Below are 25,931 nucleotides of genomic sequence, written 5' to 3' on the forward strand. Positions count from 1 at the left end.
CCGAGACTTTGACCACCGCTCCCTTCTCTAGTAAAAGAGACACTTCCTGTTTCAATGCTTGTCTCTTGTCTTCCTCTCTGTACCTGGGAGAGAGATCGATGGGAGACGTTGCTAGAGGGGGTTTCCGTACAAACGGGATCTTGTACCCCTCTCTGAGCAACTTCACAGATTGTGCATCTGCGCCTCTCCTTTCCCAGGTCTGCCAGAAGTTCTTGAGTCTGGCTCCCACTGCTGTCTGAAGAAGCTGGCAGTCAGACTCTGCCCTTAAAGGACTTGGTTCCTTTCTTCTTTCCTCGTTTCCCTTCGGCACGAGCACCTCCTCTGCTGGAGGCTCTGCCACGAAAGGGCGGAATAAAACGGGACGCTGGAGTGTCCATCCTTGGTCTAGCTGACAAGGTAGGCAAAGGGGTGGCTTTGCGAGCTGAGGACGCAACAAGATCGTGAGTGTCCTTCTGTATCAAAGAAGCGGCAATTTCCTTAATCAGGTCTTCTGGAAAAAGGCACTTGGAAAGAGGAGCAAACAGAAGTTCGGATCTCTGGCATGGTGTAACTCCAGCTGAAAGGAATGAGCATAGGTTTTCACGCTTCTTAAGGACTCCGGACACAAATGATGCAGCAAGCTCATTAGACCCATCACGTACGGCCTTGTCCATGCAGGACATAATGAGCAAGGAAGTCTCCTTCTCTGTCGGAGAGATCTTTCTGCTTAGAGCTCCTAGACACCACTCTAAGAGGTTAAAAACTTCGAAGGCTCTAAAGATACCTTTCAAAAGGTGGTCCAGGTCCGAAGATGACCAACATATCTTTGAGCGTCTCATGGCAAGGCGGCGGGGAGAGTCTACAAGACTTGAGAAGTCGCCCTGGGCAGAGGCAGGAACTCCCAAGCCGAGAACTTCTCCCGTGGCATACCAGACGCTCGATCTAGAAGAGAGTCTAGCAGGGGGAAACGTAAAAGCTGTCTTCCCTAAACTCTTCTTGGACTGCAGCCATTCTCCTATCACCCGCAAAGCTCTTTTGGACGAGCGTGCGAGGACGAGTCTAGTAAAGGCAGGAGTGGTTGACGGCATGCCTAACACAAACTCTGACGGAGGAGAACGCGGAGCCACAGAAACAAACTGGTCCGGAAACATCTCTTTGAAAAGGGCCAAAACTTTCCTAAAGTCCAAAGAGGGTTGCGTAGACTTAGGCTCGTCCAGTTCTGAATGCGGTTCATCTACGTGTGCAGCAACATCATCATCAGAAAGTCCCTCATCCGATAACTGATGAGGGAACGGGAACGGAGTGGGTAACGGCTGGTTAGCTGAGTCCGGTCGCACGGGTGCATGCGTGACTGAGCCGGACGCAACGTCATGAAACTGCTGCCCAGTCTGTGAGCTGGCAACAACCATAGCAGCGCGGGGACGCACAGCGTCTACTCCAGACTGTCTGGACTGATGTGGGTGAGCAGTGGCAACCACACTGGGTTGCGAAGGTTGACGCACCGCGTCAAAACAAAACAACTCTGACGGTTGTTGAACCTCACTAACGTCAACGGAGACCTCCGTGCGTCGCTGAACGTCAACATGCGGCTGGCAGATCACACTGGAACGCATGGGTGGCGGAACTCTCTCAACTGGTGTGCGTGAGAAGGTTACCTCAGCGTCCACAGGACGCACAACCGATCGTGTGGGCGGTTGTAGGCAAGGAGCTGTACTAGCTGGTGCGGCAGCAACCTTCTCCGCACGAAAGTCCTGCATAAGAGACGTTAGTTTAGACTGCATGTCTTGCAGTAGAGACCACTTAGGGTCTACAGGAGCAGGTGCGGCGACAGACGGTGTTACTGTCTGAAGCGGTACCGCTTTGCCTCTCTTAGGCGGTGAGCAGTCATCGGATGACGGCAGCGAGTCCGAACTGACCCAGTGGCTACAACTGGGCCGTTGGACTTGTGCGGAAGGGACCGACTTGCGCTTTAACGGTCGTGAGACCTTGGTCCAGGGTTTCTTGCGAGAAACACCTTCCGAAGACGAGGTATAAATGGGCTCTCTCGTCTTAGTTAGGCAGGGGCGATCTTGGGTAGATACGCCCGATACCACGGAGGGAACGTCTGTTCGCTGATTAAAGCCTCTCGAACCCATTTGTCGTACGACATTGCTTCTCCCCTGGACTTGGGAGCTTGCAAGAGGTCCCGGACTAGGAGGACGACAGGCACGAACAGACGAACCTTCAAGCGCAACACTATCCACAACACTAACACTCGGCACTTTATCACTTCCCACTGCACTTTTGCACTTCAGCTCCTTCACATCCGCCATAAGTTGATTACGGTCACTAGCAAGGGACTCAACTCTCTCACCCAGAGCTTGGATGGCACGCATCATATCAGCCATCGAAGGTTCCTGAGTGCCAGGAGGGGGATTAGGAGCAACCACTACAGGGGAAGGAATAGGTTGTGGGGCATGAGGAGAGGAAATATCAATAGAACGAGAGGAACTTCTCCTAACTCTATCTCTCTCTAGCCTACGTGTATACTTTTGGAATTCGATAAAATCGAATTCCGAAAGCCCAACGCACTCCTCACACCGATCTTCCAATTGACAGGTTTTATCCCGACAATTGGAACAAACAGTGTGAGGGTCGATAGAAGCCTTCGGAAGACGCCTTGAACAGTCCCTAGCATTGCACTTCCTAAATTTTGGGACTTGTGAAGGGTCAGCCATTTTGAATTGGTCAAAGGGGAATTAAAAAAACTATCAAAAAGTCATCAACAAAGAATCCGTTATCAAAAAGAGTTCAAGGATTTGTGTGAAGAGAAACCCTGCACAGCGAAAGCTCAAAACTAGAATAATGTACTTCACCAATTAGTTGTGAAAAAAATGACAAATTCGAAGATAATTTGTATTTTTCCTAACCATACAAACCTTAGCTATTTACAAAGGGTATTACTTTTAGCGTAGCTGAAATGGCGAGCCATTAGAATTTAACGAGGGTGTATTACCCCCGCGCTAGTTAGCGGGGGGGTAGGGGAGTGGTAGCTAGCTACCCCTCCTCCCCCTCACACACAGGTGAATACTCACTTTCACTTAGAGGTAGGACTTGTCTTGGGGGACAGGGCTGGCGGGCAAATATGTGTAAATAGCTAAGGTTTGTATGGTTAGGAAAAATACAAATTATCTTCGAATTTGTCATTTGTTCCGTAACCGAAATACAAACCACGCTATTTACAAAGGGTGACTTATCCCTTAGGAAGGGTGGAAAGTCCCCAGCCATACTGGCTTTGGCTTTACCCGGGGACTCAGAATCCGAGTGAGTCGCACTCGAGAAAAGGAGTCCCTGCACCTCACAAGTTCCTTGCACCGCAAGGAACCATGTGGCCTACGTAAGCTTGTGTGTGAAGGAAGAAGTGTGACCCGTCTTAGGCAGTTGACCTGGAGTTCCAGAAGGAACTCTGGGTTAGGACGTTCCCAATACCACCTCGTCAGGGTATGGGGGACGCGACAGTATTGACTCAATACTCGGAACACAAGGAAGCATGGTTTACCTGCAGAGGTTCGAGGTCAGCTATGCAGAGACCAGGATGCTGCTTCCCCGTAGAGGGGATGATGAAGAAAGAAGTAAGGGCCAGACATACTTCTTTCGTTCATGCAGACTAAAACCTGATAACAATGCCCTCAACCTTCTGCTACCTGTCCAAAAAGGAGCCTGAGGTTAGACCAGCTGTTGTGTAGCCACCACAGAGCGATAGAAAACGTATCGAGACTCCTGTGGGTCACGCCCTGCAGGAAGCGGGCTGCGAAGGTCATCAGACGCTTCCAGACTCCAGCTTGTAGCACCTGCGTCACAGAGTAGTATTACTCGAAGGCGAGGGACGTTGCGATGTATCCAACATCGTGCTGTAGGGAGACGTGACGGGGGAGGGTCTGAAGACAGGTCGAGATGAATGTCCTTGAGTCCGGACTGAAGAGGTATACTGGTGACTCTCCCCCCATGTCCTCCTTGTGTTCCCAAATCGGCTGCAACTGAGGCCAAACTGCAGCTGTTCCCAGCGCTAACCTCTCGATTCCTGTACTGGCAAGAAAGAGAAGGTCTTGGGACATCAGACACAGAATGGAGACTCAAAATCTTGAATGAATCGGACCGAAGGGTCGGGACCCTCAGATTCTGAGTCTAGCCAACAACTCAGGAGCGAGCCTGAATGTTGCCTTCCCCTCTTCCTTAGAAAGGGGGGGAGTAGTAAGAGACCAAGAAGATTGCTTACACACTGGCCGTGGCCAGAGTGAGCAGAAGACCCAAGGCGGAATACAATCCGAGGCCTGTCGTAAAAGGGTCTTGAGAAGATCTCTTAAAGGACTAAAAGTCCGAGCCATGCTCCAAGTTGGAGGTCTTCCTCCGACTAGGGCAGGGACGATCGTAGCTTCGCATGAGCGAGAATAGATCCAGCGGGCAGGAAAAAGTTATTCCTTTAAGCCTGAAGGTCAGGGAAAGGCTGAGCGACAGGCTTCATTGCCAAGAGCGGAAAGGAGTTTCCTCCCGCCGAAAGGCAATAAGACCGTTATTGCTGGAGAAGAGGCCTCACGGGAAGAGGTATATCTCCCACGGCACCAACCACCTTAGACTCTTCACTTTGCCTGGGAGACCCCTGTGGATGACTATCGCAGATGACGCGACCTCCGTACCGCGACTGTAGCGGGTTGTCTCTTCTAGAGGAGGAAGCGTAGTGTCTCCAGGCATGAAGCCGAAGCGACGCCCCGGTTCGGGAGAGATGTCGCAGTGTGGTTGCTTGAGTAGCCTGCGCCGTGGGAGAAGCTCTCCCGGGAGTTCCGTCAGGGGAAGCAGAGGGTCCAGAAACCGTTCTGCGCATAGTCCCAGTGGAGCTCTCCCATTGAAAGGTTGACAGACAACCTGGTTTTGTTGAGACCCATTGTCCGCAGACAAAAAGGAGGGAAGACGCAGGCGTCGAAGTTGTCCCACCATCACCGGAATGCATCTTGCCAGAGTCTCGGGGTCTGAGACTGGGGGGAAAACTAGCGGAAGCTTGAGGTTCCAAGCTGTCGCGATCAGGTCCCCCAGATCAGCACTTGCTGGTTACCCAAGGTCAAAGACCCCTAGGTACACTCTCTCTATGAGGCTCTGCTTGGATAGTCTGAGAGAAACATTCCCCTGCCTGGAATGAGAGAGCCGATGGTGGAATTGAGAGAATCTCAATCATCCCGGTATCTCTACTGCAAGATGTGAAGGTGTGAAAATGCGTCCCCTGCTGGTTAGCATGAAGTCGACACGCAACGGGGCGACTTGGCAGGAGCGGTAGGACTGAAGAGGGGCCAGACTAAGGCCCTTAAGCCTGCCTGAATGATGGAGAGGTATCCTTCAGGTCTTGACCATAGGCCTGGACCGGAACATGCCCCCCCCCCTTTCCTTTGACGAGTCCGAGAACCGCATCAAGAATGTGGGGAAAGGACGAGAATATCCACTACCATCAAGAGGCTCCATAGGTCAACACCCATTGCAGGTTTAATAGTTCCGCTGGTCCCATAGGGCCAGGGAGTCCGGTTAAACATTGCCTGAAGCCACCGGAACTTGGATCGCCCCACATGGAACTTATCCTGAGGCGACCGTTCGGACTATAAACGGGTCAATGAGGAAAGAAGAACTAGGAAACGTTCCAAGGTAGGGCTGAAAACTCTGCTTGACTGAGAACAGGTACTGCGACTCTCCTCAGTCTTGCCACAGTCAACCGAAAGGAAGGCTCGGAGGATGTGGTAACAGAATCTGGCGTCCCCAGGTGGTCACCCATCCAAGTGCCGACGTTGCTTAACCTCGCTGGACGGACGAGAAGCGGGGTTTCCAACGTGGTAAGGCGGTTGACTCAATATCATGGCCAGATACTCCAGATGTTGAGGCAGAGGAAGAGAAGGCTCCAAGCAAAATACCATGAGCCCACACTCATGGTCAGCATTCGGAAGCTTTTCCCGGCGCTGAAGAAGGTCGAAACCCGAGCCTACCGGAGTTGACCAGCCCTCCAAACAGCAGAGGAGGCGGAAGTCTGCACCTGAGCGGCCAAGAGGAAGGCAGGGAGAGTTCTCTGGGGAAACAAACCTGCTATGCCACGGCGGGATAGCCACACTGCATCATAAGCAGGAATACTTGCAGTTTAGGCTGAATTCGACGAGCACCCTGGAAGATGGATGGAATGGAAACTGAAAGTACCCGTCCTTCCGATCCAGGGTTAAAGGAGTCCTGTCGCCTCGTTACCAGTCTGATCGATTCTGCTGGTCTACGCTGGCCGAAGTTTGTTCGACAAACTTGATCAGGGCTGAGAGGTCGACTATGGACATCCCCTCTCAGATCCTTCCTTACAAGAAAGGATCGACTGAGGGGGCCGGGGGTGAAGCCGTCGATGATCCTAAGGAAGACCTTCGCCTAAGGTATGGATCATTCTGCCCAACCGGGCAACTCTGCTGATGCTATGGCATAGAGGTTCAGAGACACTGAATTCGCTGACAGAGACGGCAGGCGCGATATCCTTGGCTACTCACAGAGATTGTGCGGGAATGGGCATCGGGAAGCTGTCATTCGGATGAGTAACCTTAAGCATCCTCCCAGCGAAAAAACCTGCAATCCTAGAGTTCGTGAACTCCTTTTAGGACTATGCCCCCCCGGGGGAGTCTCCCGTGCCATCTGTTCCTGACAGGAGGAAACTGCAATTGGACACCTTGTCCCAGTTGTCGTAGCCGATAACTTAGGCCGACGTGGTTGAAAGAAAAGGGAGCTGGAGCCCTGCAGAGTCTGGAAGAAAGCGCCTTGGAGGAGTGAAACCGGAAGTCGATTTACTCCGCACAGCAGATGTTTAAGTCTCTGTCCTTGGGCAAAGACAAAACTCTTCTCAAGGATGGAAGGGTGTCTGAGGTCGTTGACCTCCACAGATGAGACACCCGAAGGAAGCCTTCAGTCAGTGCGTCCAGATGGTAAAACATCGAGCTTGTCCGCAAGTAGATACTTAACGACGAAAGGCCAAGGTGCCTGAGCTCGAGAGGAGGAAAGTACTCTTGATCTTCCTGTAGCTTCCTTGAACCAAACCTCGGGCCGTAACCGAGGAGGGAAAGAACCTGGTAAGCTCCCAGAGGAAGAGGTAAGCAGTCACCCCTTGTCCGATGGAGAAATCTTCAACGGAAAGCCCCCCCGCCAAAAATCCTTCCAGGGCGGGAGAAGGAGAGAGTACTCGTGCAGGAGAGGGGACCCTCGAGACCGACCTCTTGGGAACCAACTTCGCCCTGGGGGAAGTCACCACGAAGTCCACTCCTCTTTTTCTCTTCAGCGTAGGAGAGACAGCCGCTGGTTTGTTACCCTGGCCGGTGAGTGCTGGTTTCATAACCCTCATTAACGCCCGTGCCAGCGGAACAAACCATGTCTGCTGTTCCAAGGACACAGAGTCCGAAATCCTCGCTAAGGTGAAAGGGATCGGGCGATCCTTTGGAGAGGACACGACGGTTCCTGCCTGAAAAGAAGGTGGGAAGAATGCTGTACTGACCTGTCTTCGTCCTGCACTACCAACCTGTGCTTGGATGGAGGTGATCCCGAGTGCCGCCTAGGAGCACGCGTCCCTGCTGCTACCACCGGCTGTGGAATTCGCCGCGAACTATGGTCGCGCGAGGGCGAACGGTCGCGCAAAGGCGAATGGTCGCGCGGGCGCACAGGCGAGTGGTCGCGCGGGCGCGCAGGCGAGCGGTCGCGCGGGCGCGCCGGCGAGCGATCGCGCGGGCGCGCAGGCGAGCGATCGCGCGGGCGCGCAGGCGAGCGATCGCGCGGGCGCGCAGGCGAGCGATCGCGCGGGCGCGCAGGGGAATGGGCGTGACGGCGAGGGATCGTGCTGCCGCGTAGGTGAAGAAGATCGCTGGCGGTAAGCGATGGCGAGCAGCATGTGTAGGTGAATGATCGCGTGATAGGGTGCGATGGTGATCAGCATCCGCAAGAGGGCGAGCGTTCAGGGTTGTGCGATGAGGAGCAGCATGCGTAAGCGGCCAATCGTTCAGGGTTGTGCGATGGCGAGCAGCATGCGCAGGTGAATGATCGCGTGATAGGGTGCGATGGTGATCAGCATCCGCAAGAGGGCGATCGTTCAGGGTTGTGCGATGAGGAGCAGCATGCGTAAGCGGGCAATCGTTCAGGGTTGTGCGATGGCGAGCAGCATGTGTAGGTGAATGATCGCGTGATAGGGTGCGATGGTGATCAGCATCCGCAAGAGGGCGATCGTTCAGGGTTGTGCGATGAGGAGCAGCATGCGTAAGCGGGCAATCGTTCAGGGTTGTGCGATGGCGAGCAGCATGTGTAGGTGAATGATCGCGTGATAGGGTGCGATGGTGATCAGCATCCGCAAGAGGGCGATCGTTCAGGGTTGTGCGATGAGGAGCAGCATGCGTAAGCGGGCAATCGTTCAGGGTTGTGCGATGGCGAGCAGCATGCGCAGGTGAATGATCGCGCGTGAAAGGGTGCGATGGTGATCAGCATCTGCAGGAGGGCGATCGTTCAGGGTGGTGCGATGAGGAGCAGCATGCGTAAGCGGGCAATCGTTCAGGGTTGTGCGATGGCGAGCAGCATCTGCAGTTGAGGGTCGCGCGATGGCGGTCAGCATCTGCAGTTGAGGGTCGCGCGATGGCGGTCAGCATCTGCAGTTGAGGGTCGCGCGATGGCGGTCAGCAGCTGCAGTTGAGGGTCGCGCGATGGCGGTCAGCATCTGCAGTTGAGGGTCGCGCGATGGCGGTCAGCATCTGCAGTTGAGGGTCGCGCGATGGCGGTCAGCATCTGCAGTTGAGGGTCGCGCGATGGCGATCAGCATCCGCAGTTGAGCTAGTAGCTGGCGAACCATGTTCCTTCAGAAGTGTTGGAGAACGTTGGCGTGCCAGCTGTAACACACGTGGGCGATCTGGAGATCGCTGGCGAGCTGATGATCGCTGACGAGCTGACGATCGCTGGCGAGCTGATGATCGCTGACGAGCTGATGATCGCTGACGAGCTGATGATCGCTGACGAGCAGAAGGCTACGCGTGGAAGCCTGCGCAAAGAAGAAGGGTCCTTGACCCCGACCTGAACCGAAGTTCTAGATCGCGAGGGCGAACGTGGGCGCACAGGGCACGTAACAGGAACCACAGGGAAGATCATCTTGAAAGCGCTGACGAACAGGAGAGCGCTGACGAACAGAAGGGCGCGCAGGGAAACCCTGACACGCAAGGGAAGAACCCCCGTGGGGGCAACCCTTTGCCCCGAAGGGATCGTTGTCCGCCGGGAGACTGATGTCCGTCGGGAAGACCGCTGTCCGTCGGGAAGACCGTTGTCCGTCGGGAAGACCGTTGCCCGTCGGAAGACGAGATTAGACTGCTGTCCATCTGCACCAAGACGGAAGATCGAGAAAAAGAAGTTGTAGGCTGCAAACGGAGATTCAAAAAGGCGCCTCAAGCACCCTTATAGGGAGATGAGAGGCCCTTACGACGAGGCGGACGGAGGGCCTTACGGCGAGGGAGGCCAACAGCAACAGCAACAGAAGAAACCTCCGAAGAGGAGTCTCTATGAGTGTACTCTCTCGCGAACGAAAGAGAAACACTTCGTGGAAGAGACTGGTCAGCCAGTGACCTAAGAGGGGCAATCCTCCGAAGAGGAGCTCCTGCAGTTGCCCAGCCCCTTGAGCGAAACTGCAGGTGCGACCGCTCAGCACCAAGAGCATAGTCGCACGAAAAAAAAAAAGGCAAGAGAAGAACCCCCCAAAAGAGGAAAAGCTCAAGCCTGGACAGGAAAAAACTTCCCTCGGAAGGAAAGTTATCCGCCCAAGGAGGCAAGCCTCCTGACTGTTCTAAAATGAACTGGAGAGCTGTCCGTCGACACGGGAGTACTACCAGTAGAAGGAGACACGCCCCTGACGACAATACAAGGGGGGAGGCAGCAACAGCCGAATCCCCAGGACTCAACCAGACAGCTCACACCGTTGCTATATTACAGAAACGAACTAGATCGGTAACTGTAAAAAAATAAAACAAATAATATTAGTACACATTCATTCCCCCGGGAAGGCTCCGAAGAGGAATCCCGAGGAAAAGGAACAAGAATTACACAACAGGCACGTGCCCTCACAACCACTTACACTCGCGGAAGGAGAGCTGTAACCAAAACAGAATTATAACAATTATAATTATGTAACTATGTAATTATGTAATTTAAAAATGAATGAACACTAAAGAAAAAACGAAAACCCCGAAAGGAATCGTTCTACAAGCTGAAAAATTAACAACTACAATTAGATTCATAAACTAATTGAGACAAAATGTACGGCGTAGCAACCCCACCCACACGGGAAGGAAGCTACAAGGGCGTAGTAAAACATAGTAAAAGGGTGAACGACCTCAAGAGAGAGAGAGAGAGAAAGACCGAAGTCAAACTCGATCGCAACCCATAAAATTAGGCCGTGGTGGCCTAACTGCCGAGGCCTCCACGTAGATATCGTACACTACACACACACATCTGAAAAGGAAACTTACTTATTTCTATACTCAAATATATATACAAACATGAAAACATGTTTACATATATATTGAGTAAAATAAAAGTAAGCGATTAAGTAAAGACAAAACAGACAATGGCTGCCAAGCGAGGACCAAGACAGAGACGTCTGTCACAGTCCGAGCCAAAAGTGAAAGTGAGTATTCACCTGTGTGTGAGGGGGAGGAGGGGTAGCTAGCTACCACTCCCCTACCCCCCCGCTAACTAGCGCGGGGGTAATACACCCTCGTTAAATTCTAATGGCTCGCCATTTCAGCTACGCTAAAAGTAATACCCTTTGTAAATAGCGTGGTTTGTATTTCGGTTACGGAACAACTCCAGTTTAGCAACAGCGTGTAAGTACGTCTTGTCGATAGCACGACAGAGAGAAAAAAGAGTCTTTGTTTACATTGAGTACTGGGTATCTGGACGACAGATGGCGCTGTTGGGCACACCCGCAACCTGTGTAGCGATCGCTGGCGAGTTTTACCTTAGAGTTTTCTGTCGAGCAACAGAGTTGCAGCTATCATAATCACCGGCTAAGTTAAATATTGAAAAAAATAAATTAATAAAATCAATAAAAGCTCCTCAAATAACCCAATACTCTATAAATTTCTTCAAGTTCAATGAATTATAATTTTCCCCAAGTATATCTCTTAAAGGTTTATCCTGGATTAATTATCCCCCTCTGAGGATTAAAGAAAAAAAAAGACAATCGACTAAAATGTTTCATATCCATTGTTATTTGACAGGTATTACAAAGAGGGGCCTGTCTCCCTTCCCCACTCTACATTAAATAATTGTGGGTTGCATGTGTATGATCAATATACAGTCTAGTTAAAATAATGTCATCCCTCCTACGTGTAGAATTACGAGATGACAATTTATCCACTGAAGGGTAAATTTGTTTCAATTTTATATTTGGTGTCAGTTCAAACAATTTTAAAGACTGCCTCCAGCTCTCACCAAATCAATCTCCCTATTAAAGGACAATAGTTTTTGTCGCATAGAAACAATCATGAATTTATCCTCTGTTAAAATGTTAAATAACCTAAAATCCCAATAGCATACCCAATCTGAACGTTCAATAGTACAATAAGGAAAAATAAATATACTGTAATTGATACTCATGATTGCAACAAGAGAACTGAAAAGACAAAATGTCTATGATGTACCCATGCCTATATAGTTGCCATCAATACCCAGATTAACATAATACGGTACTTAACTAGAGGGGAAGGCATTTTGCAAGAAAATAAAAAAGGACATTTTTAATTCAAGGGTAGATGTCAACATTTAAACAGCTTTGAGAGAGAAGCAATATGAGCATCAGGAGAATTTATCATTTATCAAAATTCAGCCTTTACAGAGCAATTAAGAACTTGTCTTTATTCTCGACCACCAGACAACAAGGCACTAATATGATTATATTGGGAAATTTGTGTGAATACACTATAAACTGCATATTACATTTGAAGAGAAGTTTTATAAAATAATACATTGTCACATTAACAAAAGATACACTATCTCTCTTTGAGTATGGAAGAGACAACTGGTAGATAGACATAAGAATAATGGACAAGGATTTGCAAATTAAGATGGTTTGGACATGTGATAAGAAGGGTCAGATACTGTAAAATCATTCTGAGAAGGAATAAGTTTGGAAATAGAAAAATAATGACCAGTAATAAGGTCCACAGAAACATAAAAAAAGTGCACAGTTGAAGACTAAGAAATGGGAATTCTGGGAGAAAGTGCAAATACAGGTGTAAGTACAAAAAAAACTTTCACAGTTTTCTGGAATTAACGTTTATGGTGAAGAGAAGTACAACGATAAATCAACTTCAATTATAACACAATCTATGCTCTATTTTATAAAGCAGTCTCTCAAAAACAGTCACATATCTTTCAAAAGTTTACTGGAAAGATTTGTTCTTTGTAAGATATAAAACTGCTGAAAGCGAGTAAAAAAAAATTTGGAAAGTTAAGATGTAAAAGACCTATGGACTTGGATGAAAATTAAAAGGCGGGTGCTAAATAAACACTACAGAGATCCAATAGTACAATCATAGGCATATTTCAGGTACTGTACCATAGTGGCAGGTACAGATAAAATACATGATATAGAAAACAAATGAAAGATTATCCAAAACAGAAGAAAAGTGCAATGTAATTGTGTAAATAATCTACATGTATATAATAGATACACAAGAAAAGGGCTGAGATTGACAAATATGCAGTGAATGTAACACCAAAAAAGGACTGGTTAACTGCATACACACACTGTATGAATAAAACTTAAAACATAATTACCATACTAAATATGGTATAAATAAGGCAATGCAGATTATTGGCTTTAGTTAGAAAAGGATAACTCTCATAAAGAAAAGTACCTAAAAAATCTTTAATACTGTATTCTAAACCAAAAATAAAGTTTCACTCGAAATAATGAAATAATACTTGCCTGTGTACATATATGACACAACTGCATCCACAACATCAAAATTTACATCAATCGGTAAGGTAAACCTACAAAACTGATAAAGATATTTCAACTTCTTCCTTCGTAAATACATCTGTCTGTAGAAGTACGGACTGCGAGCAACTAACACAGATCTGTGGGCCTGGAATGAAGTAATTTCCATTTACTATAATATCAAATGAATGAATAAACTATGATAATATAATAAAAAGTTGCATTTCAACTTTAAAATTATATTTTAATTATAAAATAAATTTTTTAATATACTTACCCGGTGAATATACAGTGAACCCTCGTTTATCGCGGTAGATAGGTTCCAGACCCGGCCGCGATAGGTGAAAATCCGCTAAGTAGTGATACCATATTTACCTATTTATTTAACATGTATATTCAGACTTTTAAAACCTTCCCTTGTACGTAGTACTGTTAACAAACTACCCTTTAATGTACAGAACACTTAATGCATGTACTAATGTACCCTAAACTAAAACAGGCACAAATATCAAGGGCGACTTTATATCATGCGTTTCCTAAGCACGCCAAAAAGCACGATAAAAAATGGCAATCAATGTTTTATTTACGTTTATCTCTGATTATAATGAAGACACAAACGCATTTTTTGGGCTCAAGCCATGGCGTCCTGAAGGAAGGTTCCTTTTTGGTAGCTTCCTTGGGTAAATAACTACTAAGATATTCCCAGAGAATTTAACCACAGGTTATCACAGAATTCTAACTTCTGGAGCGAGTATCCTAAAGGTTTCCCTTTTAAGACATCGTATATCAACAGGGGACGCATGTATTAACGCGCCACATAGCTATCTACACCCCGAACAGAGTTAATGCTTCGGTGTGTAAGGGTTGAGAATAGCTGGGAGCCGTTCCATAGCTAATCTCATTCGTGGCTACTACTGATACTCGAGACGTAAACAAACGGGCGCCATTGCTTAAATGACGTCACGTCCGTCTTTATCCTTTGTTCAGTAGCTCGCCCTACTTAGACGGATTTTCCCTGTGCTTCACTTATCGCCTTGCATCTACGTAATGTCGCTACCTTCAGCCTCGCCTTCTTCTGGAAAGTTGAGTACAAGGTTCCAGTATTGTTTAGTTAAGCTCTGACCGTAAAGTAAATATTACTTTCCGAGATAATTGCTATTTTGTGGCAGAGCTGTGCCTCTACCGGACCCGCCATTTTATGGCGTCGTTGTTGTTATGCATGCCTTATTTAGTTAGCCACAACAACGCTTCCGGCCTTATTTACTAATCGATTACATTAGTTTATTTAGTCTTCATAGCTAGGAACTTTTATATCGTGTTTCGACGCTTTTTATCGGTCATCGATTGACCTCATACCAGTCGGCTTCTATAACCCCGAGGCCAGAGCGCCTGTATATAAGTGTTCATGCATGATTTTATTAGTGTTCCTAGGCTAAGTTATGAAGATAGTGGCATTATTTTACAATACTTTCGACCGTGATGCAAGTGTTTTTTCGCCTTCAGGGACCATATAGGGGATAGGTTAGTTAGTGTCCCTTCCTAACCTAACCTCCTGATAGGACCCCTATATGCTTCCTTCATCCCCTGCCTTGGCACTCCCTCTGTTTAGCCTTGATTTCCTTTCTGAGTAAGGGGATCAAGTGTCTAATGGAGTATTCATCGCCTCTCAGTCCTCCCTAAGGGAATGACCCCCCCTTAGGGTTGCGTCCGAGAGTGAGGTTAGGCTAGCCCTTCCTCTATGGCTAGGAATAGTCTATGACTGTCCTGCCATAGCGATATGTCTTCTATCCTTCCTAGTTCAGGACTCCTAGCCCTGTTCTAGGTTAGGTTTTGGAAGGTTACTCTGTCCCATGCTGAAACTGTACCCATGCACCGTTTCAGCCTGGCGGCCTTATCTTAGGTTAGGGAGTGTCCTCACTTTCCCTAGTGGCCGCTCTGGTACAGATCCCCTTCCTTGGAAGACTCTTCTCTTCTCCCCTCCCCACCTATCTCTTGTATAGCCTAGCCTACACGTAGGTTAGTCTATACCCATCTGTCCCCTGTCCTACAACTCCTCCTTAGGGCGGAGTGATAGGGCTACCTTGAGCTTCCTTGTGCAGTCCGCTCTGGTACATATACCCTTCATAGTGTCCTATGGGGTTAGCCACTGGATGCGTTCTGCATGTGGAGGTCTCTCCCCTCTTGGGTGTCCCCTAGTCCTCCCTTGGGCTACCCTAGCCCCCGGTCCTCTGCGACCCCGGCTCCTGGTGATAGAGCCTGCCTCTATCATGGGTACACCCTCTCAGGGGGGGATGTCTGGATTCCATGGCTGGACTTCTTACATCCCTCCCCCTGTCTCTCTCCCTATCCGGGTGCCGGTCCCTTGCCGCCTCCACTGTCGGCGATACCTGCCTCCTACCTTGGTGACTCTCCCCTACCCTCATGCCGCCAGCCCCTCCGCTTGCCGGGGGACTGTCGACCGCCGCCGGCTCCCGCCGACGGTCTTCCTCCTTCCTCCTAGCTTCACCGTCCGCCCGCCGGTCGGCCACCGGAGTGCCGGCATTCACTGCCGGCAACCTGGTTCAGCTATAACCATCCTTATCCCAGTCACCAATCCGGCATCCTCCGACCGCCGGAGCCGCCGCTCCTCTGCCGGCGTGCCGCCGTTGTGCCGGCGGCCGCCACCCTGGCTTTACTCTTGACTTACATTTTGTCTGTCCTAATGCCAGAAACTCTGCTGGAGCGGCCTCCGGCGTGCCGGAGATCTGCCGGAACCTCCTGGAGGCGTCAAGGATACTTGCACCCCCTTCTCCTAGCTATCACTTGTATACTGATAGCCCTACACTGCAAACAGATAGCCTGTTACACTCTTTAGATCAGTGCCTTGGTACTGTTCTATTAGTAAGCATGCTGTCCCTTTGCATTCTTCAATATTCCAGCATGCTGCGTGCATCTTAGCGCGGCTGGTTGCCGGAAGCAGTTACCCTAAGGGACCTGTTAGCTCCCTAATTTGGGACTGAGTGATCTCAGTCCCAAACTTATCCTTGGTTTTCCACGGAATTCCATTGCCCTGTGGAATTTCAGGGAATACTATCCTGTGCCTTCGGCCATCTCGGATTACCCATGGATAAAGCTTGCGGTAGCCAGACGGGCGAGATGCATGGAGTATGTTTTCTTTACTACTTCAATCTCTATGCATCACTCCCTTCATTAAGTTAAAATTAATGATTAATGTTAACTTAGCTTAAGAGCCATTCTTATGACTCCCCCCATACTCATTTTCTCTTTCTTCCACAGGAGGAGCAGACGAAGTGTGACTTCGACTTCTGCGCTGTGAAAAGCCCGCACTTCTACGGGCATACGGCTTGCAGGACTCACGCCCCTTGTGCTGACAAGAAAGGGGATCTGAAATTCTGGAACCCACTGAATTGTACGGTCTGCCAGGCTCACCTAGTTGATGCCTTCCATAACCCTCCCTCAGCGGAGGTCAGGGACATTTCTCGGGAGAAGCTACGCAAGTGGGTGCGTGGCTTCCAGAAGAATGCCACCGGACCGTACCTGGCCACTGAAGAATTGAGGTCACTCCTGTTCCCTAAGGCCTCCCCTGATTCTGTGGTTCCCAAGGATGCGATTCCCACTGTCCAAATTACAGTGGAACCTGATGTTGTCATGGCTCAGTCCATGCACGAGTGCCGCCTGGATTCTGAAGATGACGAACATATGTCGGACGTCTCGGAAGACACGGAGAAGACTCTTATGGCTCAAGGAGCTGAAGATGACGAAGACCAGGTGGAATACGCCGAGTCGGAGCAAGAGGTCGCTCCTCCTTCCATCTCCGCTCCTACTCCTACACCGACGGAAGTATCTATCCCGTCTACCTCCACGACCCCGGATCCCTCTTCTTCCACTCAAGAAATGATCCGGTTGATTAGAGCCGTCATGGACGACAGATTAAAGGAGAATCAGGAGTTCATCAGGTCCATGATGGGATCCAGAGAACCGAAGAGGATTTCGGTTAAGGATCTCCCCGCTTGCTCACATGCCAACCCGTGGAGGTATGCTGAGCATATGGTTATCGCGACCGGCAGGATCTTTATCAGCGACAAGATCGGCACGGTCCCTTTGGAAGACGTGGAGTTCTTCCCAAACTTTGAGGCCTACCCGGACTGTTACGTCCGACTTCGTTCCGAACCTGCCTCTAAGGAAGAGACCGAACCGAAGGAAGAGATAGTGTTCGATCTCGCGAAGGCCCAGGCTATGCTAGCCAACACATTCAAGAGTAGGGGTTTTACCTGCTCTAAGCTTCCGGCCCTGAGCAAGAAGCACCCTACTTATATCGCACCTGAAAATGCGGTTCTTCCATTCTTGGAAAAGGCCTTCACTGCGTGCCTTAAAGCTGTGGAAGAGGGGAAAGCCTGCCCTGCACTGGAGGAGTGCAGACCCTTCTCCATAGTCACTCCCCCTGACGCTCGACACTGGAAGGATATCCAGCATACTTTCGTCGTGGGAAAGCTAGATCCTGACGTCGCCGGACGTCAGTTTAATGAAGACCTCCCTAAGCTCAACGATCACCTCCTTCGTCGGGAACAAGATACGAAGGAGAGGCTCGCAGCATCTATGTCTCACCAAGTCCAACTTGAAATTATGGCCTGTGACACCAGAGTACCAGACCACTACATGGTACTCTCCAAATCCCACATGACTACCGTGATGAAGGACTTGTACCACTTCATGAAGGCTCGGAGAGCCTGTCGTGAATTCGTGTTCGCAGGTGCCACTGTGAAACACGAACCCCGGAGACTGATTTCCTCCAACATCTGGGGCAAACACCTCTTTCCTTCTGACCTTGTGAAGGAAATCACCGACAAAGCCGCCACGGAGAATAGGAACCTTCTCCACAGGTGGGGCATGTCAAGAAAAAGGAAACCCTCTCAGGACGACGGACCTCAACCTAAGAGGAAATCCCTAATACAGAAACCCCAGCAACGTCAACAAAGACGTCAGTTTCCGGGACCCGCTACCTCCCAAGTGGCAGCTCAGCCACAACAGACCTTTCAATTGGTCACCCAACCGGTGTTGTCACAGTCACCGGTCTTCACCCCTGCTTTCGAGCAACAGACAACTACCTTTCGTCCCAAAGGTAGAGGCTCAAACAGAGGCAGAGGAGGAAAGGGAGCTAGCGGCCGAGGCAGCAAGCCCTCGGGACACCAGAAGCAATGAAGTGCTTCCGGTGGGAGGAAGACTTCGCCAATTCCAGGATCGTTGGACCTTCGATCCCTGGGCACACAGCATCGTCAAGAAGGGTCTAGGCTGGAGTTGGACTCAACCACCCCCAACCTTCCAGCAATTCTTCCAACAATCAACCCCCCTTCTGGAAGAATATGTCCTAGATCTCTTGAACAAGAAGGTGATAAGGAAGGTAAAGTCCACCAGGTTCCAAGGGAGACTGTTTTGTGTCCCCAAGAAAGACTCCGACAAACTCAGAGTCATTCTGGACTTATCCCCCCTCAACAAGTTCATAGCGAACGACAAGTTCAAGATGCTGACTCTTCAACAGATAAGGACCCTTCTGCCTCGAGGTTCCTACACGGTCTCCATAGACCTGGCGGATGCCTACTGGCATGTTCCAATGAACCATCACGCTTCCTCCTACCTAGGATTTCGACTCCAAAGGAAAAGCTACGCCTTTCGGGCCATGCCCTTCGGCCTCAACGTGGCCCCTCGGATCTTCACAAAGCTGGCGGACGCCATAGTACAACAGCTCCGCCTCCGAAACGTCCAGGTGATGGCCTACCTCGACGACTGGCTAGTCTGGGCTCCATCGCCCGAAGATTGTGTAAAATCTTGCAACAAAGTCACCCAGTACCTAGAACACCTGGGATTCAAGATCAACGAGAAGAAATCTCGCCTCTCTCCAGCTCAGAAGTTCCAGTGGTTGGGAATCCAATGGAACCTTCAGTCACACCGCCTTTCCATCCCCCAGAAGAAAAGGAAGGAAATAGCAGGGTCTGTCAAGCGACTGCTGAAATCCAAACGAATTTCAAGACGCCAGCAGGAACGAGTTCTAGGCTCTCTACAGTTCGCCTCAGTAACAAACCCAGTGCTTCGTGCACAGCTAAAGGATGCCGCGGGAGTCTGGAGACGTTCTGCATCCATCGCTCGAAGAGACCTCAAGAGACGGCTTCCAAACAGACTTCGACTTCTCCTAAAGCCGTGGTCAGAAGCAAAGGCCCTGAAAAGGTCCATTCCTCTTCAACACCCCCCTCCATCACTCAACATCCACACGGACGCTTCGCTGGAGGGTTGGGGAGGTCACTCCCACCAAAAACAGGCTCAAGGCACCTGGTCTCCCCTGTTCAAGACGTTCCATATAAACATCTTGGAGGCCATGGCGGTCCTTCTAACTCTGAAGAAATTATCCCCGCTGCCCTCGATCCACATTCGTCTAACCCTAGACAACTCGGTGGTAGTTCGTTGTCTCAATCGCCAAGGCTCAAGATCGCCCCAGATAAATCAGGTACTTCTCCCAATCTTCCGTCTGGCGGAGAAGAAGAAGTGGCACCTGTCTGCAGTTCACCTACAAGGATTCCGCAACGTGACAGCGGATGCTCTATCTCGGACAAACCCGATAGAGTCGGAATGGTCTCTAGACGCAAGATCGTTCTCCTTCATCTCTCACCAAGTCCCAGAACTTCAGATAGATCTCTTTGCAACGAGCGACAACAATCAACTTCCTCGGTATGTGGCCCCGTACGAGGACCCCAAGGCAGAAGCAGTGGATGCCATGTCACTGGACTGGAACAGATGGTCCAAGATCTACCTGTTCCCTCCCACCAACCTTCTGTTGAAAGTCCTCTCCAAACTGAGAACCTTCAAAGGGACAGCGGCCCTAGTGGCTCCCAAGTGGCCCCGGAGCAACTGGTACCCCCTGGTCCTGGAGCTGCAGCCCAAGCTGATCCCTCTCCCGGGCCCAGTTCTCTCTCAACAAGTACAGAAGTCGACTGTCTTCGCTTCATCATCGAAAATCAAGGACCTTCATCTCATGATTTTCTCTCCCTAGCCGCAAAGAAGAGGTTTGGGATCTCGAAGAAAAGTCTGGACTTCCTAGAGGAATACAAGACCGAATCCACAAGACGGCAATACGAATCATCCTGGAGGAAATGGGTCTCCTTTGTCAAGACAAAAAATCCTAAAGAAATCACGATTGATTTCTGCATGTCCTTCTTTATTCACCTTCATGGACAGGGATTAGCAGCCAATACGATTTCAACCTGCAAATCGGCCTTGACCAGACCAATTCTATATGCTTTCCAAATTGATCTGTCCAGCGACATCTTCAACAAACTACCGAAAGCATGTGCTCGCCTACGCCCAGCACCCCCACCGAAACCGATCTCCTGGTCACTAGACAAGGTGCTCCATTTCGCTTCCAACTTGGATAATGATTCATGCCCTCTCAAGGATCTGACTCAGAAAGTTATATTTCTCTTTGCTCTTGCTTCAGGAGCTCGAGTCAGCGAAATAGTGGCATTATCAAGAGAAGACGGACACATCCTGTTTACCGATACAGGAGACGTTACCCTCTCCCCTGATCCGACGTTTCTCGCCAAAAATGAATTACCCACCAAAAGATGGGGCCCCTGGAGAATATGCCCCCTGAAGGAAGATGTCTCTCTATGCCCAGTAGAGAGCCTCAAGGTCTATCTTCGCAGAACTTCGAACTTTGGTGGAGGCCAACTCTTCAAAGGAGAAACATCGGGCAGCGACCTGTCACTGAAACAATTAAGAGCGAAAATCACCTACTTCATTCGCAGAGCGGATCCCGACAGTACACCCGCTGGTCATGATCCTAGGAAAGTTGCATCATCTCTGAATTTCTTTCAGAGCATGGACTTTGAAAGCCTTAAAAACTTCACAGGCTGGAAGTCCTCGCGCGTTTTCTTTAAACATTATGCGAAACAAGTGCACGAAGTCAAACATTTTGTGGTAGCCGCAGGTAGTGTTATGAAACCTGCACCTAACTCTGCGTAGAACAGTGAGTTACTTGGGACTCTAACTCTTCGGGTGCCTATGTTGACCCTCGAGCGATACATAGTGATGTCGAAAACACTTAGTGCTTTTATAACTGTTCTTATCCCAGGTGAAATGTCATAGTTGTCACATAAGTGCCGCATGCCCTGAGCATGATGTGTTTTAATCAAGACTTGCGTTCCTCGAGAACGAGTGCCTACTAATAAACTTGAAATTCCTTTTCAGATTCAAGAGCAAGTCTTTATTACTATGTACATTATAATTACTGTAAATGAACTTTACTTATTACTGTAATTTATTTAATTTCTGCATTTGTGAAATAAAATTTCTATTTTATTATCTGTGCGTCTCAATCAGCTCCTACTTACTATGAAATACATGCCTGTCATAGTTTTATTATCCCCTTTTCCTTATGGTTATGGAGAAATTAAGACACTAACTCTTAATTTATATTCACTCTGATTATGTAATGTTCCAATACGAATACTTACTCTTCATACCCTGGAGATGAATCATCCTTCTCGACATACAGTGCCCAACCACCACTAGTCTGCTTTCAGAATGTTCCTATACAAATACCAAACATTCAGCTTCATCTCCAAGTCCTTCAAGTTCTTCTATCAGAATGAATAGCCCTTCAATACCACTTTGACGTCGGCATAGCCCGTGGGAACTTCACTGCCAAGGGGGGCAGGATGCTTCTTCCCTACGGTTCTTTACCAAGATTACTATGCTAATTTGTCAATACCTTGGCACTTACTATTAGGGGAAAATCTACCACGATACATTGATTCTCTGGTATTCTTCCATCAGGACGCCATGGCTTGAGCCCAAAAAACGGATTTTGAGCGAAGCGAAAAATCTATTTTTGGGTGAGATAGCCATGGCGTCCTGATGGACCCTCCCTGCTACTTCGTCCAGTTTTAAGGTCCCACCCTGCTCTGCTGTATCATGGTGATGGGCAAGCAACTGGCTTCAGGATAAAGACGGACGTGACGTCATTTAAGCAATGGCGCCCGTTTGTTTACGTCTCGAGTATCAGTAGTAGCCACGAATGAGATTAGCTATGGAACGGCTCCCAGATATTCTCAGCCCTTACACACCGAAGCATTAACTCTGTTCGGGGTGTAGATAGCTATGTGGCGCGTTAACACATGCGTCCCCTGTTGATATACGATGTCTTAAAAGGGAAACCTTTAGGATACTCGCTCCAGAAGTTAGAATTCTGTGATAACCTGTGGTTAAATTCTCTGGGAATATCTTAGTAGTTATTTACCCAAGGAAGCTACCAAAAAGGAACTTTCCTTCAGGACGCCATGGCTATCTCACCCAAAAATAGATTTTTCGCTTCGCTCAAAATCCGTTTACACATCTGTGTATAGGTTAGTTTCTGCATCGATTATATTGATTATTCAGTACAGTATGTTGATTTGGTTATTACTAATGTTTTACTTAATTTTTCTTAGGACTTCCAAATGAAATGTTTTTCTTTATGACGCCGCCTGAAACGACGGCGTCATAAAGTACGCTCAGTAAACAAACTAAGGAATTTAACGCGCATGATGAAAGTGATAAATAATGATATTACAGTAAAAGCTTTAATAAAATATGTTATTACAAATATTATTTACCGTATCTATATAAAATCATACATACGTAGCAAAGCAGGAAAACAATCTACGAGAGAGAGAGAGAGAGAGAGAGAGAGAGAGAGAGAGAGAGAGAGAGAGAGAGAGAGAGAGAGAGAGAGAGTTGTTTTACATACGTAAATGTAAATTTTAAACAAAAAAAAAATAGCCCCATTTCATATAAAATAGATTACAAATATTTTACTTTATCATATTACAGTAGTTTGTATAATACTGTAAAGTTCAGTACAGTATGTTGTTGTTAAAGTCGTGGCGATGAAATTCTCACGAAACAAAAACACGCCATTTGAGTACAACAGCTGATTCTCTCTCTCTCTCTCTCTCTCTCTCTCTCTCTCTCTCTCTCTCTCTCTCTCTCTCTCTCTCTTTGTGTTATACAATACTTACATTTAGATGAAGAAACTAAAATTAGTTTTCTTAGTGTCAATTAAATACGAAACGAAATAATTAGGCCGAGTCTACATCCATTTCAATCATAGCTAAAAATACGGCATCCGATTTCATCAGCAAACCACTATTTTTTGGGAAATATCATTTTATTCTAGAAAATTGCCACTCTTTAAATAGTTAATTGCACATTAAGAAAGCGTGTACTTTTGTTTTTAAATTTCGGGTTTGTTTTAAAAATCGAGTATTGTTGACTTCTTTTTTTTTTTTTACTTTTGGCTGTGATTAGATCAGCTGTCATCTAGCTGCCGCTCTTGAGTGTGTACGAATACACTAACAAAGTATCAATTATACCATTTCTTAACTTATTCAAACCGTCTACAGTATACAGTTGATATTACATAAGCACCAATGTGTTATAACCTATCAAATTTTTTTGTTTATTACATTTAAACCCCCCTCTATCTCTCTCTCTCTCTCTCTCTCTCTCTCTCTCTCTCTCTCTCTCTCTCTCTCTCTCTGCATCTACCTCTCTCTCTCTCTGTGGGCTACTTTTCACTACCTCCCATTCCTTACCTCTCTCTATCTCTCTAACAAATGATATCTTTCTTGCTCCTCAAAGTTTCATTTATATTGAAAATCAATCACGATTCAATTTTCCTTACTTTCTCCAATCTCGCACCATCGGTCACATCACGGTATTTTCGATATTTCTGGAAAATCCACGATATATATATATATATATATATACATGGGTTATGAAAAAAATCCGCTAAGTGGTGAATCCGCGATGGTCGAACCGCGAAGTAGCGAGGGTTCACTGTATAATAGCTGCTACTCAGCGGCTCGACAGAAAACACACTCAAAAACTTGCGAGCGATCGCTATGAAGGTTGCGGGTGTGCCCACCAGCGCCACTATCGGCCAGATACCACTCTTGCATGTAAACAAACCCTTCAATTCTTCTCGTCCCGCTGCGTCTCTATTGGGGAGGAAGGGAGGGCCTTTAATTTATATATTCACCGGGTAAGTATATTCAAAAATTTATTTTATAATTAAAATATCATTTTTAAATATTTAACTTAGCCGGTGAATATATAATAGCTGATTCACACCCAAGGCGGTGGGTAGAGACCAGAGCTAATTAAGTTTACAGCGTATAAGCTAAAAGTTTTTGACAGTTATCAATATAACAAAACCAAAATATATAGGTACCTGGTAAGGAAGTTGACTTAGACGATTACTCTGCCTTATAAGTCTGTCTTCCTCACGAAGCCCAGCGATCCTCTTAGGATGCTGAAAGACTCCCAGGAGCTGAAGTATTAAGGGCTGCAACCCATACAACAGGACCTCATCAAACCCCTAATCTGGGCGCTCTCAAGAAATGACTTTGACCACCTGCCAAATCAATCAGGATGTGAAAGGCTTCTTAGCCTTCCGTACAACCCAAAAAACAATATTAAAAACATTTCAAGAGACAGATTAAAAAGGATATTGGAATTAGGGTAATGTAGTGGTAGAACCCTCACCCACTACTGCGCTCGCTGCAACGAATGGACCCAGTGTGTAGCAGTCCTCGTAAAGAGTCTGGACATCTTTTAAGTAAAATGACGCGAACACTGACTTGCTTCTCCAAAAAGTCGCGTCCATAATACTTTGCAGAGATTTATTTTGCTTGAAGGCCACGGAGGTTGCTATAGCTCTAACTTCGTGCGTCTTAACCTTAAGCAAACATCGGTCTTTCTCATTCAAGTGAGAATGAGCTTCTCGTATTAAAAAATCTGATAAAATATGACAAAGCATTCTTTGACATAGGCAATGAAGGTTTCTTAACTGAGCACCATAATGCCTCAGATTTACCTCGTAATGACTTAGTACGAGCTAAATAGAACTTAAGAGCTCTAACAGGACATAATACTCTTTCCAGTTCGTTGCCTACGATCTCTGATAAGCAAGGAATATCAAAAGATTTAGGCCAAAGACGAGAAGGCAGTTCATTTTTGGCCAGGAAACCAAGTTGAAGTGAACAAGTGGCTTTTTCTGTAGAAAAGCCGATGTTCTTACTGAAGGCATTAAGTTCACTGACCCTTTTAGCCGAAGCCAAGCACACTAGGAAAAGTGTCTTGAGGGTGAGATCCTTCAGGGAGGCTGAATGTAATGGCTCAAACCTGTCTGACATGAGGAACCTTAGGACCACGTCTAAGTTCCATCCAGGAGTTGCCAAATGACGTTCCTTAGAGGTCTCGAAAGACTTAAGGAGATCTTGGAGATCTTTATTGTTGGAAAGATCTAAGCCTCTATGTCGAAAGACCGAAGCCAACATGCTCCTGTAGCCCTTAATCGTGGAAGCTGAAAGGGAGCGAACCTTTCTCAGATGTAAAAGAAAATCTGCGATTTGGGCTACAGAGGTACTGGACAAGGACACAGATGCTGACTTGCACCAGTCTCGAAAGACTTCCTACTTCGACTGGTATACTCTAATGGTAGAAGCTCTCCTAGCTCTTGCAATCGCACTGGCTGCCTCCTTCGAAAAGCCTCGAGCTCTTGAGAGTCTTTCGATAGTGTGAAGGAAGTCAGACGAAGAGCGGGGAGGCTTTGATGGACATTCTTTATGTGGGGCTGACGTAACAGATCTACCCTTAGAGGAAGACTTCTTGGAAAGTCTACCAGCCATTGAAGTACCTCGGTGAACCACTCTCTCGCGGGCCAGAGGGTAGCAACCAACGTCAACCTTGTCCCTTCGTGAGAGGCGAACTTCTGCAGTACCTTGTTGACTATCTTGAATGGTGGGAATGCATATAAGTCCAGAAGAGACCAATCCAGTAGAAACGCGTCTATGTGGATTGCTTCTGTATCTAGGACTGGAGAGCAATAGATTGGTAACCTTTTGGTCAACGAGGAGGCAAAGAG

At 47.9% G+C, this 25,931-nt stretch overlaps 1 protein-coding gene and 1 long non-coding RNA gene across 2 annotated transcripts in view; both read right to left on the reverse strand.

Moving 5' to 3' along the window:
• LOC137650244 (uncharacterized) overlaps nucleotides 1-25,931 on the reverse strand; it is a 473,662-nt gene that overhangs the window by 81,090 nt on the left and 366,641 nt on the right. The window lies entirely within an intron of this gene.
• LOC137650238 (uncharacterized) overlaps nucleotides 1-25,931 on the reverse strand; it is a 101,794-nt gene that overhangs the window by 23,863 nt on the left and 52,000 nt on the right. The window contains exon 6 of the mRNA XM_068383513.1: nucleotides 12,965-13,124. Coding sequence (XP_068239614.1) covers nucleotides 12,965-13,124 — 160 coding nt within the window. The remainder of the gene's footprint in view (nucleotides 1-12,964; nucleotides 13,125-25,931) is intronic.

Source organism: Palaemon carinicauda, chromosome 11, assembly GCF_036898095.1.
Source record: "Palaemon carinicauda isolate YSFRI2023 chromosome 11, ASM3689809v2, whole genome shotgun sequence".
Taxonomy (NCBI): Eukaryota; Metazoa; Arthropoda; class Malacostraca; order Decapoda; family Palaemonidae; genus Palaemon; species Palaemon carinicauda.